This window comes from Nannobrachium achirus (assembly GCF_963921795.1).
Source record: "Nannobrachium achirus genome assembly, chromosome: 14".
Taxonomy (NCBI): Eukaryota; Metazoa; Chordata; class Actinopteri; order Myctophiformes; family Myctophidae; genus Nannobrachium; species Nannobrachium achirus.
This window is the reverse complement of record NC_137821.1, coordinates 47,289,368-47,303,122: the sequence shown is the minus strand read 5'-3', so window position 1 is coordinate 47,303,122 and position 13,755 is coordinate 47,289,368. Positions and strand designations below refer to the sequence as shown.

Genomic DNA, 13,755 nt, shown 5'->3' with positions numbered 1-13,755 from the left:
ACAGAGAAAATGTATTTAGATTATTTATCTCATCTGTGTCTCCACAGGTGGTCTTATGGTCGGAATCAAGGTCTCTCTCTCTCTCTCTCTCTCTCTCTCTCTTTCTCTCATTCACACTCTGCCCCTATAACCCTTCTCTTCCTCCTGTGGCTTTGCACACAGGACCATTGCGTTTCTTTCCATTTGCTGCTTGATTAAAACGCATTGATTTGGTGTGCGGAATCCACGCTGCAGATACAAAAAGAAGTCATAAAAGGAGTGATGAGTTTTAACCGCATGCGACAAGACGCACAAATCGAACTGGGTTCGATCGGGAAAAAAACGCACAGCCGCAGCCACCTGCCGCATGGTGAATTCGGAGCCGGTGTGCATGAGGTCATAGAGAATCATTGTTTTCTTTTAAAAAATGAAATCGTCCTTTTTTTCTGTGCGTTTTCCGCGCGTTAAGTTGATCATCTGGGACCCCTAAAAATAATTTGGGTCCCGATCCACAGGTTGAGAACCACTGGTCTAAGGAAAAGAGAAGAGAAGAGAAGAGAAGAGAAGAGAAGAGAAGAGAAGAGAAGAGAAGTCAACATAGCAGGGAGAAGTAGAGGCAGAATGGAAGAAGGGATGAGAAATTATTGGAAGAGGGAGAGACAAGTCAAAGAGCAAGAGACAGTGGAAGGAAAGAGGAGAGAGAGAGAGACGAGGGAGTGAGCGAGCGAGCAAGCGAGTTGTGGAGTGATATATCTGCTGAATTTATCGTATGTGTCAAAAGCGTTGTACGTTTATGTAGCATTACACACACACGCACGCACGCACCCACACACACACACACACACAGTCAGTGTTTCCGCTCGTCTCACCCAGGCGATACAGAGCGCCAGTACAGTCCCACACACACTTAAACGTGAGCTAACACGCGCAGATATGAAGAAAAACATTTATGCACACCAACGTGCCTCTACCCTAATACCAGCATGCACGCACACACGTACGCATGAGCGTGTGTGTGTGTGTGTGTGTGTGTGTGTGTGTGTGTGTGTGTGTGTGTATGTATGCACGGGCCCTGGTGCACGCGCGTGTGTGTATGCGGTCTTTTAATGACGGAAGGTCTGATGAGGTCGGACCTCTGAGTCAATTAGCCATGCACTGAAGGGTGTGTGTGTGTGTGTGTGTGTGTGTGTGTGTGTGTGTGTGTGTGTGTGTGTGTGTGTGTGTACAACATCTTGTAGTGACTACACAAAACTTGACACGTCTAGACTAGGGATGCGGTATCGGTCCTCGTAGCATCGGTACTCGCCCCCATACCAGCCTATTTTGCTGTACTCATACTCGTCCGATATCGCTCACGGCAGCGCCAGATACCATTTTGTTTCATAATATATGTTGGTAACAACATAATATCAAAAATCATAAGACATAGTTTTGTGTGTGTTAGTTCAACTAATGAACAGTGTTTTCACCTTCTCTCACGCTAGGCATGACAATATAATTATTTAAAGCATTTTATTTTGGAGCGCCACACACCATTTAAGCACAGAAACTTAACTTACAGTATCGGTATTCAGTATCGGCAAGTACTCAAATGAAGTACTCGTACTTGTACTTGGTCAGCAAAAAAGTGATATCGGGACATCCCTAGTCTAGACCCCCCCTCCCCCTCACTCTCTCTCTTGCTCCGTCAATCTGAGTCTTTCATATGAGTCTTGATTTCTGTCTTTTCATTGTTTTTTGTTTATTTGGCCCCGTCAGCTTCGGAGTTCTGAGCACAGCTATCCATCCTTCTGTCCGTCTGTTCGTCTGTCTACTTTGTGGTTGCACACATTCCCTCTATAGCGCCACCCTCGGGGGGGCAAATCATCCACTCTTCCAAGGCGAAACAACCGACCCCGGCGACGGCGTGGTTCGTCAGAATGTGTGAGAATGTTTTCCGAGCGCGTCCCGTGCCATGTTCTCTGCGGTTCCACACACAGAGTGGATGTGTGGTGCTCCCCACATCATCACCACATGTCAGAACACTTTACCAACAAGTACACACAGCCTGTACGTTCTAACTACCATGACAACACCGCGCTCAGCGGTGCCGTTTCTGGTTTAATCGAGGAGCTGGGAAGGTCATGATACACGCCTGGCGTTTATTTATACAGATAGGGCAGCCACTCTGGCTGTGTATTAACATGGAGACAGAGTTAACATCTCTGTACAGCATGTGGCTATTGATAGCAGAGTTTCTGCATCTGTGGACCATGATATTTCCCCATTACTCACGTTGTGTTCACAATGGCAGCTACAAAGATACTATTCATTTTCAGTGGAAGTCATGTGGAATGAAGATACAATGCTATAATTTACAATTTAGTCATTTAGCAGTCGACGCTCTTCATCCAGAGCAACGTTCAACAAGCGAGGACAGCACAAGGTGATACATCAAATGCATAGAAATAGTCATCTAGAATCGCAGGTAAGCCAAGAACCTATCGTCAGTCTAGCATTAGATTAATCACAAAAGAAAAAATAAGAAAGAAAAGAAAAAAAATCTGTAAAGTTGTTTAGTAACACATCTCACAAAGACTGAAATTCAGTTTCCCTAGGAGAATCCGTGACAGCTGCTGAAGCACTAACTTAACTATACAGGAAAAAACACACCAGAATAAATCTGCTTTAGCGTATGAAGGGTCAAACTAAGGGGTTTGCATGATTCTGAATCCGTTGCAAGCATTTGTTTTGCACAAAAAAACATTCCTTGGGCTAAAAACAGATGTTTAGTGATGAGTCATCACTTTTCACAGTTTTGTGGGATCCGTTTTTAGCCCAAGGCATGTTTTTCATGTAAGACAAATGCTTGCAATGGATTCAGAATCATGGAAAAAATAACTAGTTTGACCCCTCAAATGCTACTTAAAGCATATTTATTTGGTGTGTTTTTTCCAGTATAGTTAAGTTAATGGGTCCCGAACTTTCAGCAGCTATCACAGATTCTCCTAGGGGAACTGTGTGAGATGTGTTTCTAGACACCTTGGTGACACATTGGTGAAGAAATGTTTTGGTAAGGAATTTATTCCAGGACTTTTTTAAGATATCTCCTGACTACTGGCTTCAGTGGAAGCCAGTGACATGAAGAAACAAAGCTACAGTCAATGTGGCTGCTACAAAATCTATAAAAGTACAATCCCAGTTGAGCTTTGTTGTTTAACCATTTCCACACACCCTCTCTCTTCACGCATTTCCTGCTTTTCGCATTTCCTGCTTTTAGAGGAGAAACTACCGGTACTTATTCCCGTCAGCCAGTTCTGTGTTCTTTTTCACCCAAGGCTTTATATTTTCCTTTATACTTTTCTTGACATGTTGATCAACACTTCAACAGCGACTTGGTGACAGATATGCTGTTTTACTTTTGTAGAATTGTGTGTTTTATAGCTGCCACTTAGAGGCCGTGTGGAACAAGTTGAACAACACATGTCATCAATATGATGTCAGTCAGTTACTGTCCACTTTTTGTTCAGTGTCAGGCAGGGCAAGGATTTCAGGGAGGCCACAAAGGCCATGGCTGTCGTTGCCCCTCAGTTTGGCCTTATGCCCCTCAAAAAATGGCCCTGAGGCCACAGTGGCCTTAATGCCCCAGCTGACCGTTCCACTTTCTCCACTGTCTCTTTCTTGTCGATACCGTATGTAGACACCAGTGTCTCTTTCTTGTCATGTAGTCACCGGTGTCATTTGTTGAGATTCTGAAATCTTAACTTCCCTGAGTCCCCATCTTTAATCCAGTAACTTTGATTGGTGCAGGGCTGAGCATGGATCAGATTGCAAATATCATTATTTATTTCACAGCAGATTGTCTGCATATTCCATTTAAAATCATCCTTAACCCTTACATTCAATTAATTCTTTAAATGGACTAAAATCTTGTTTTATTTGTGCCCTCAAAAAATGGACAACACCAAAGGCCAAGTGGCCCTGCCTCTAAAATGACAAAATTCCAGGCCTGGTGTCAGGTGAGCTGTGTAGTAGGCCAGGGGGTCCCAAACTTTTTTGTCTCAGGGCACCTGAGGCACATTAAAGGTATAATTTTCACTCCCAGCACCTTATATTTACAGCATAACATCGTTGTCGGGTGGAAACGTTGTATGTCCAAAACCGTTAGTTTTGTATTTATCATCTATAAAATGTACTAAACTAGTGAAAACAGTAGATCTACAAGCACACGTAGATCGGCTGTTTTCCCAAATTTTGTGCGACAGAGGTTTCTGCCTGACAGTAAATGATATTTTTGTGATTATGTTGCAAGGAAAACGTTGAGATAATAGCCATTTTGGTTAGAACTGACTGAAAATAACTGATGTACTTCAAGTTTAAAATTATACTAAATATTTGTACAGAGTGTCCAAATAAATTCCAAATATTATCAAATGATCTTGTTGCACCCCTGGACTGCCGTCGTGGCACCCCAGGGTGCCCCGTCACCCACTTTGAAAACCCCTGTAGTAGGCTATGCATAGCCTGGCATGGCCAGACTAATATCACTGCATCATCTGAGGTTCTTCCTTGACTTATTGGGAGTGTGCGTGTTTTATGTTTTATCTTGATCGGTCCAGCAGTTCATAGACAGACTCACAGAGTGAAAACATAATCCTTGCCCCCCGCAGGATAATAAATTTGAGCCCCTGCCCTTTTATCCATCTGTAAGACCATGAATGCATTTACTATGGTGAAAAAAATGCAAATGCCCTCTTTCCATGCTATACCTGAAGGCAGCATTCAAGAGAATTGCCTTGTCCTAAATCTCCTGAACTTGAATGCAGCATCTTATGTTGAAAGAATTACCCTCTCTGTGTAGAAATCAATGCCGTTTTGCCACATCTCCACTTGATTATGCTTAGTTCAGTGTGGTATCAAGCACCGGAAATATAAAACCTGGATAGTTCGAGCATCACGAATGGTTGCTTCGGTATCTTCGCCCCCAGTTGGAAAAATCCACCCATCGTGTCCCCTGACAGCTAAGGACATTCTTTTTTTTTTTTTTTTTTTTTAAGATTTGTTTTTGGGCATTTTATGCCTTTATTCGATAGGACAGTAGACTGACAGGAAACGGGGAGAGAGATGGGGAATGACACGCGGCAAAGGTCATCCGGATCGGGAATCAAACCGGTGACGCCAGCAGGCATCATAGCCAAGTATGTGGTATGCGCCTTGACCACCAGGCCAGCGGACGCCCCAGCTAAGGACATTCTGTCCACTCACCCAGGTCCTGGGCTGTGTACTGGTGTCCTCTGAAGGACACACTGTCGTGCTTGAAGACGGGACGCCTGAGGTTCCGTCGCTCACACAGTCTGACCAGCAGCTGGCTGGGCTTGGACTGGTCCCTCCACTGGTTCACCCCAGAGCTGAGAGAGAGACAGAGACAGAGACAGAGAGAGAGAGAGAAACAGTCAGAGATAGAGAGCTGTGAAGTGATTTATCTACACATTTTATTGTAGAATAGAATACTTTTATTGGCAGTTTAAAAATCACAACAATGTCACCATTTACATAGTCTCTCGATTACAAACTTCTGCAATGCTGCAAAACGGAAAAGAGCGACAGAACTTTTCCCTGACGATGGCTAGTCAGATTGCCATTTACAAAACGCCAACGTGGATTGTACACAAAAAAAAGACAAAGCATTCTATGTGCCAAAAGTGTTACGTAGAGCAGAAAGCAAAACGTTAGAGAGACAGTGTGAGAGACATCACTCGCAACATTACTGAATGATACAGTCATCTAGAACAGTGTTCGTCCCCCAAAGAGTTTTAGCCAAATTATATGATCTATGATCAGCATACCTGGCAACACTCCCAAAGTTATCAGGAGACTCTTGATTTTTTATCCTGCTGTGACCTGAAAAATATCCTTAAAGCACCACTTTTTTTTTCAATAACCTTTTGGGGCTTTTATGCCTTTATTGATAGGACAGTAGACTGACAGCAAATGGGGGGAGAGATGGGGAGTGACATACAGCAAAGCTCGTCAGGATCGGGACTCGAACCCGCGACACACTGTCAAGCATCTGAGCCTATTAGTAAGGGAAAGTTAGCCGAGTGCTGGACCAATCTGGGAACTAAATCATTACCAATAGCTTTCTTCACAGATGTGTTCATAAAGGTGTCTCTGAACTTTTTCAATCACAACTCCAAACTTTGTGGGAGCCAATCAAAGTTGGGGGTATCGGGATACCTGGGCCTGGGATTAAAGGGGATAAAATAAAAAATGGCCAATATGAGCATATGAGGTGTGTAATAATAAGGGTATTTTTGGGCTGCTGAATCCATTCCAACCATTAGTTTTCAGTTATGACTTGTTGGCAATAAAATAGGCCTAATTGGCTAAGGCTTAGCCTATCATGTCATTCGAGTTCACCTGTGTCCTGTTAGTCCCTATGTTTTAAACCCTGTGTTTGAATGTTCCTTGTCAGATTGTATCATGTTATCCTGTGTGTCATGATGTGCGCTTACCCGCCTGATCTGGAATAGTTTTCATGAATTCAAACCCTACTCCAACCATTTTTTTTATTGCCAATATTATGTCTCGTGGACACACACGCTATTTCATGGCCAAGGAGTCATTTTCACTGATAGCTAATGTTTGGAATGGATTCAGCAGGCCCAAAATTCCCTAATTACACACCTCATACGCTCATATTGGCCATTCCCCCCCCCCCTTCTTCGTATAATTGGTCCTGCCTACCAGTGACATCATCGATGTGGGAATCGATGCTAATAGAAACTGAAGGATTTCTATTCCTTGAATGTTCGCAAGCCGGCTGGTGGCAGGCCACAGCAGGCTCCATACTACAAGTGGTGTGTGTATTAGGGCATTAACGACTTGTGATTTTTGCAAGTCGACTCGACTCAGTAAAAAGTTGAGTTGAAGTCGACTTTATCGTTTGATGATGTCATCACATCACACACAACCCCCAATTATTTTGGGGGGGTCCCCAGATGATTAACTTAATGTGCAACATTGTTTTCTCACTCAACTATAAACAAACCAACAAAAGGTTTAAGTATATAGAGGGTATCTTCACATTTCTAAAGTGCCAATTTCTGACAAATTAAACATTGTCCAAATTGTCAAATATATAGAGGCAGAAATTGTGAAAATAGCTGATCTACATGCTCACAACGCCTCGCATCGCGAGGCGTTAGATCTGCTATTTTCACAATAGAAAGTATTACTTTTTTTAAACTTCGACTTTCTCTGGTGGGAGTTGACTTGTGTAATGAAGTCAACTGAGTCTACTTGTCGACTTTTTGTTAATGCCCGAGTGTGTACTATACTCACACACAGTAGGACTGTGACAGGCTACATACTACAGGTTGTGTATGTGTACTATACTCACACACAGTAGGACTGTGGTAGGCTACATACTACAGGTTGTGTGTGTGTACTATACTCACACACAGTAGGACTGTAGGCTACATACTACAGGTTGTGTGTGTGTGTACTATACACACAGAAAAACACTGGGTTAAAAACAACCCAATTTGGGTTGTTTCCCAACCCAACACTGGTTAAATATTGGACCGACCCATCGCTGGGTTAATTTAACCTAACATGTTGGGTTATTCATATAACCCAATGTGTTGGGTTATTTAAAATGTATTATATTTCCTCATTATTATATATTACTATTATGTTGGTGGTTCCTTTTTTAAATTGAAATTTCATCGGTACAACTGATAGTTGTCAATTTAATTAAATAATCACATTATCACAAAGCATGGGCAAAGCGATTCAGCCTATGCTAATCTTCCCTGTTAAGTTACAATATCAACTAATTTATTGACATTACCAAAATGAGACAATACATGGAAGAATAGCACGGTCACAGAGGCTAAACCTTCAAGAGTCCTCAAAGGTTCTGCATCTAATTTCACCTCTAGTGGGAGGGAGCTCAACCCTAACCTAGCACCCTAGCACTTTAGCTTATGGTTGAAGCTCAAATACTGACAAATCAAATTCTGACATAATGTCAGTCAGCTTGCCTTGGCAGACACTTGGATATGACACTGTGACATATCCACACAGTGTCATTGACACATTTAGCATTTTTTGCTCCTAAAAGCTTAAAATGCCACTGGAAATGCTTTACCCAGCATGCTTTGCATTGTTATGCAAAGCAATGGTGACCAACGTATTTACCCAACGTGTTGGGTAGTCCAAAATAACTCAACAAATTCTATGGAAATTACAACCCAACAGCTAATAACACCATACCCAACAGAAATAACTCAGCGAATTGAGTTATCAGAATACCCATTTGCATGAAAACAACCCAATTAAATAACCCAATAGGCTTAACCCAGCCAAAACAACCCATCATTTTTTAGTGTGTACTCACACACAGTAGGACTGTGGCAGGCTACATACTACAGGTTGTGTGTGTGTACTATACTCACACACAGTAGGACTGTGGCAGGCCGCAGCAGGCGCCATACTTGGACAGGAACCGGTTCTCCAGGTCGATGACGGTCTCTCCTATCTTCTCGTCTTTGGTCAGCATGTCGTAATCGTACAGCATCACCCTGAGGTCCTTCTCTACGGGCAGGGTGCAGGTCAGCTCAAACAACCTGAGAGAGAGAGAGAGAGAGGGAGAGAGAGATACGTTTGAATAGGTGCGTGCACACAACATTGATATACAGTACTTCAATTTGCGAACACAGCAGCAAGAGTTGTGAACTGTTGTGATAAAAGAAGGCATCGCGAGGGCATCGCGAGGCGTTGTGTGCTTGTAGATCGGCTGTTTTCACTAGTTTTGTTCGACAGTCTTGTATGATGAAGCAGGGCTTTGCTTTACCAAAAGACATAGGCCTGGCCTTACACATTTGAAACTTGGAGATACAAGGTTTCTGCCCAAGAGTGACGATATTGTCGTGATTATGTTGAGATAATAGCCATTTTGGTTAGAACTGACTGAAAATAACTTTGTACTTCAAGTTTAAAATGAAACTAAATATTTTTTCAAGTGTCCAAATAAATTCCAAATATTATCAAATGATCTCGCGGCACCCCTGGACTACCGTCAGGGAACCCCAGGGTGCCCCGTCACCCACTTTGAAAACCCCTGCTCTAGACCTACTGCACATATAAACAGAGCTGCTACCTTTAAACACATTTTAAATATGAGGCTTTTTTGTACACTATTTAAATTGTTTGCTATTTGTCCTAAAGTGACTGCAAAAGTTTGCTGCTATTTATTTCAACATGTAGCCTATTATAACGACGCAATGCAACATAGTTCTGTTTACACAATGCTGTACCCCCTCCAACTGTATATACGTTTGTTTTCTCATGCCAATAAAGCTCCTTTGAATTGAAATTGCTATCATTTGTTTCAAAGGTTTACCCAAGCTAACCTTTCTTATGCATAACTACTTCTGACGGTCGGTTTTCCCTAGTTGCAAGTTAACACAGCCCTGTTTACACTTTACTTTATTCCCATTTGTACATACATTGCTTTGTTTCGATTGTTTTGTAAAATTTTTGCTTTGGCAATAAACTTGAGTTTTCTCATGCCAATAAAGCCCCCTTTGAATTGACTTCAACTGAGAGAGAGAGAGAGAGAGAGAGAGAGAGAGAGAGAGAGAGAGTGAGAGAGAGAGAGAGATTAAAGACAGAAAAGACAGAAAAGTCTTCAAAAGTGAAAGAAAGCAGAGTTGTGAGAACATTTTCATTCATGTTTAACCCTGCAAGAGCCGAATTAATTTCTACTTGCAACAAATGTTTTTCAACCTTTCAGATGGTGTTGTAGGAGTCATATTCAGAGGAAAATGTAATGTTTTTTTGAAAAAAAAAAAAGAAAAGACAAAGAAAAAAAGGTTTCTGTTATAGCCATGAATCATAAATCATGCTCTAATTTACATTTGGGGGATATCTTTCACAATAATAACATATGTACATGTTCTAGACATTCTAATAATCACCAAAACATTATTACAGGCATTTTACTTGTGTTTTTGAAAGTGACATGTTGTTCGTTCAGACTCTGGACTCCAAAGATCTTGAAGTGTTGTGAATGTCAGCCTCTGTGTGGGGGGTATTCATATGCAAATATATTTTTTTAAAACCTATGTTTCTATGTCAGTGGTGCTCACACTTTTTCATGTGAAGAGAAGGACGCCCAAAATCATATGTATTTGGCCACGGACCCCCACCCCATCTCAAAATATTTAGTTCCAGGGACCCCCCAGAAGCTAAATCTGAGTTACAAATGTTTGCTTAAAAAAATACAGTATATTCAAAGATTTGCACACATTTTCATTACTTTTCAAAAATAGCAGAACTACAAGCTCGCAGCGTGGCACTCGGTGCCACGTTGTGAGCTTGTATATCTGCTATTTTTCACTAGCTAAAGTATAACATAATTAAGGCCCCTCCAACATGGGCCCTAGTAACTCAGTCCCACTAACCCCCCCCCCCCCCCCCTAGTTGTGTGTGGTTCTACTCTGTACCCTGCTGGCCTTTTGGTGTGAGTATAGCCCCCCCAACTGGTGGGACAATAATGACCTACAGACAGAGAAAGCTGCAAAGTTGATACAGCTGGATTATGTCATTGGTTCTCAAAGTGGGGTCTGGGGAACCCCAGGGGTCCTTGAGGGAGTTTCAGGGGGTCCCCAGCTATATGATAGTTAGGAACCAAATGGACCCTTATGGCTATGTAACTCAGAGAGTGGACAAATGGAACCTAATGCAGATTTTGCATTCTGGGGGTCCCTGGAACTTAATATTTTGGGTCCATATTTGTACACTCTCAGAGTTAAATTACCATTGATTTTACAATTTAAATTGACGTCTCAAGAGATAGAAATACCATTAAATGGGGGTCCATAGCCTAATGTACTGTATATCAAACTGGGGGTCCTTAAAATTAAATACATTTATACATTTGTGGGTGAAATGGGGACATTCTGCAAAATGAGTACTTTTATGTTTGGTACTTTAAGTACATTTTGACACCAATACTTTTGTACATTTAGTCAAGTAAATTTCGAATCCCGGGCAATGCGGGCATCTACTTAACAGTAACAGAGTTACAGAGTATTTCTACATTTCAGTATTGATACTTAAAGTTAAAAAAAAAAGAAAGAAAAAAAGAAAAAAAAGAAAAGAGTACTTTTCCCACCACTACCGCTATCCCAGAATTCATTGTTATTGAATACCTGGATTACAAGGTGGGAGAAGGTTTAGTGTGCAGTTGGCAGGCAGTTGTGGTTTGAATGAGAGCAAGACTGTGGGGGAGAAAGACATGGCTGTGGCTCCATATAATCGTCTCCCTGCAGGAGTCAGAGATGTCTAACAACATAAAATATGCTGAATTTCCCCAACCCCAAACGTCTGTAATAGATCACTTTCACCGTGCTGGAACACACACACACACACACACACACACACACACACACACACACACACACACACACACACACACACACACGCTAAATCAACTCATCTTTTAGAGTTTAGACGCAGTGAAACACAGATATATCTTCATTGTAAAGGGTCGTCCACAGAGCACTGATACTGATAATGATAAAATGATACGTTTTTTTTTTTTTTAAATCATTTAAAGTCAAGTGGATGTCAGAGTCCACAACACAACCAGGGCATAGCAATGTTGTGGTTCTACACACAGAGATAGAAAGCCCACTCATGTTTTCCCATTTTTGAACATACATTATTGTGACCGTAGGTCGCATTTACTACCAAAACCTCCACAGGCTGTCTGTCTGTCAGTGAGTGAGTGAGTGAGTGAGTGAGTGAGTCCGTCACACTTTTGCCCTGCTCATATCTCCACAACCGTTGCCCCCATCCATGCCACATTTTGCACACACACTCCTTACCTGCCAAACTACAACCTCCAAGGACCCCCGGAGCTACAGGGACCCCCAGCTCCCTGGGGGACCCCCAGATGTAAAAAAATGTCCCTCCGTGAGTGACACATCACACGTCACACTTTTGCCCTGCTCATATCTCCACAACCGTTGCCCCCATCCATGCCACATTTTGCACACACACTCCTTACCTGCCAAACTACAACCTCCAAGGACCCCCGGAGCTACAGGGACCCCCAGCTCCCTGGGGGACCCCCAGATGTAAAAAAATGTCCCTCCGTGAGTGACACATCACACGTCACACTTTTCCCCTGCTCATATCTCCACAACCGTTGCCCCCATCCATGCCACATTTTGCACACACACTCCTTACCTGCCAAACTACAACCTCCAAGGACCCCCGGAGCTACAGGGACCCCCAGCTCCCTGGGGGACCCCCAGATGTAAAAAAAAAAAAACCCAAATGTGCAAAAATGACCAAATGACCACCCCAACGGGGCTGCTCACGGGGAATTCCCGGGGACCACCGACTCCTGGTGCTCCAGAACGGATGCAAAAGTGGTGTTGCCCCCAGTGGAGGACCCCCTACACTGCAGCTCACATAAAATGCCGTAACTCCGGCTAGGAGCGACCGGGAGAGCCGGGCCCGGTACCTATTCGTCCGCCTCGGCGCCGCGCAGACCAACACCCTTCATTTCTCACATGGCCCTCTTCTAGCGCCACCATCAGGCCGATTCTTGCAAAGCCACCTACGGTCGCTTATCTCCCGATTAGGGAGTCTTACTGGTTTACAGTATATTTATTATTTGCAGCCTGGAACCAAGCCAGGATCTTGGTGAATCCATAAAACATTACTGCTGTGTCAAAACTAGTGCTGTCACAATTATTACATAATCGTCTAATCGTGATTTTTTTTAAATAATCGTGATTATTTTTCATAATCGTCATAATCTTTCCATGTTGAAAAATGTTCATATATTTTTAAAAAAGTCAAAAATAGTGGAAATAGCAGATCTACAAGCTCACAACGCGTCGCGATGCGACGCGTTGTGAGCTTGTAGATCGGCTATTTCCACTATCAAAGTTATTTTTTAAGTAGTAAGTTGTCAAATATGTCAGTAATTTCTTTGTATATTTAGGTTATGTGTCATATCTACCATGTACAACTTCAAAGCCTAAAAGTCAAACAGAAATGTAATTATCAACGACAAAAACACAATTAAATCGTTAATCGCCAATTATTTGAGTGACAATTAATCGTCATGTAAAATGTCATATCGTGACAGCCCTAGTCAAAACATATCTGAAAGCTGCAAAAAAGTATATTATAATTAAATATTCAAACATTTATTTGACACAGAATAAAAATGTTTAGGGTCACGCAATCTGTCACAAAGAAGATGCGAAGAAGAATAGTGAGAGGTACTTTTGAAACGGTAGATCATTTTAAACTTGGAGGTAAGTCAATGTTGTAATTGGACCAGACATGACCAGAGGAATGGAGGCATTGATCTTGTAATGTTATGATCGTCTGAAAGACGGCCTTTACGTGATCACCTGAAGTAACAATGGTGAGTTAAAGGGATAGTTCACCCACAAAATGACTTATTTTCTATTGATTGCTCACCCCATGGAGACTTGAATTCATGGATATGTTTTTGTCGCATTCCTAAGATAACCATTTGATGATCTACAGTTCACACAAAGAGTCTCCTTTGTGTCTTTTAAAGGTGTATTACGTACTTTCCAAACACAAGGTCCAGTGTACATGGGAAGTAGTTTAACACACGGGCGACTAACAGGTAATTTTGACCGATTTTGCATTTGATTTGATCGCAAAGTGCAATAATTGTCCCGTTTTTTTCCCCTTCTGAAACGTTTCATAAGTATGAAATAATATACATAC

At 42.2% G+C, this 13,755-nt stretch overlaps 1 protein-coding gene across 1 annotated transcript in view; it reads right to left on the bottom strand.

Moving 5' to 3' along the window:
• The window catches only part of dysf (dysferlin, limb girdle muscular dystrophy 2B (autosomal recessive)), a gene marked incomplete at its 5' end in the record, with an annotated part of 194,227 nt that overhangs the window by 16,239 nt on the left and 164,233 nt on the right, over positions 1-13,755 (bottom strand). The window contains 2 exons of the mRNA XM_080741975.1: positions 5,224-5,366; positions 8,421-8,591. Of these exons, the coding sequence (XP_080598101.1) occupies positions 5,224-5,366; positions 8,421-8,591 (314 nt within the window). The remainder of the gene's footprint in view (positions 1-5,223; positions 5,367-8,420; positions 8,592-13,755) is intronic.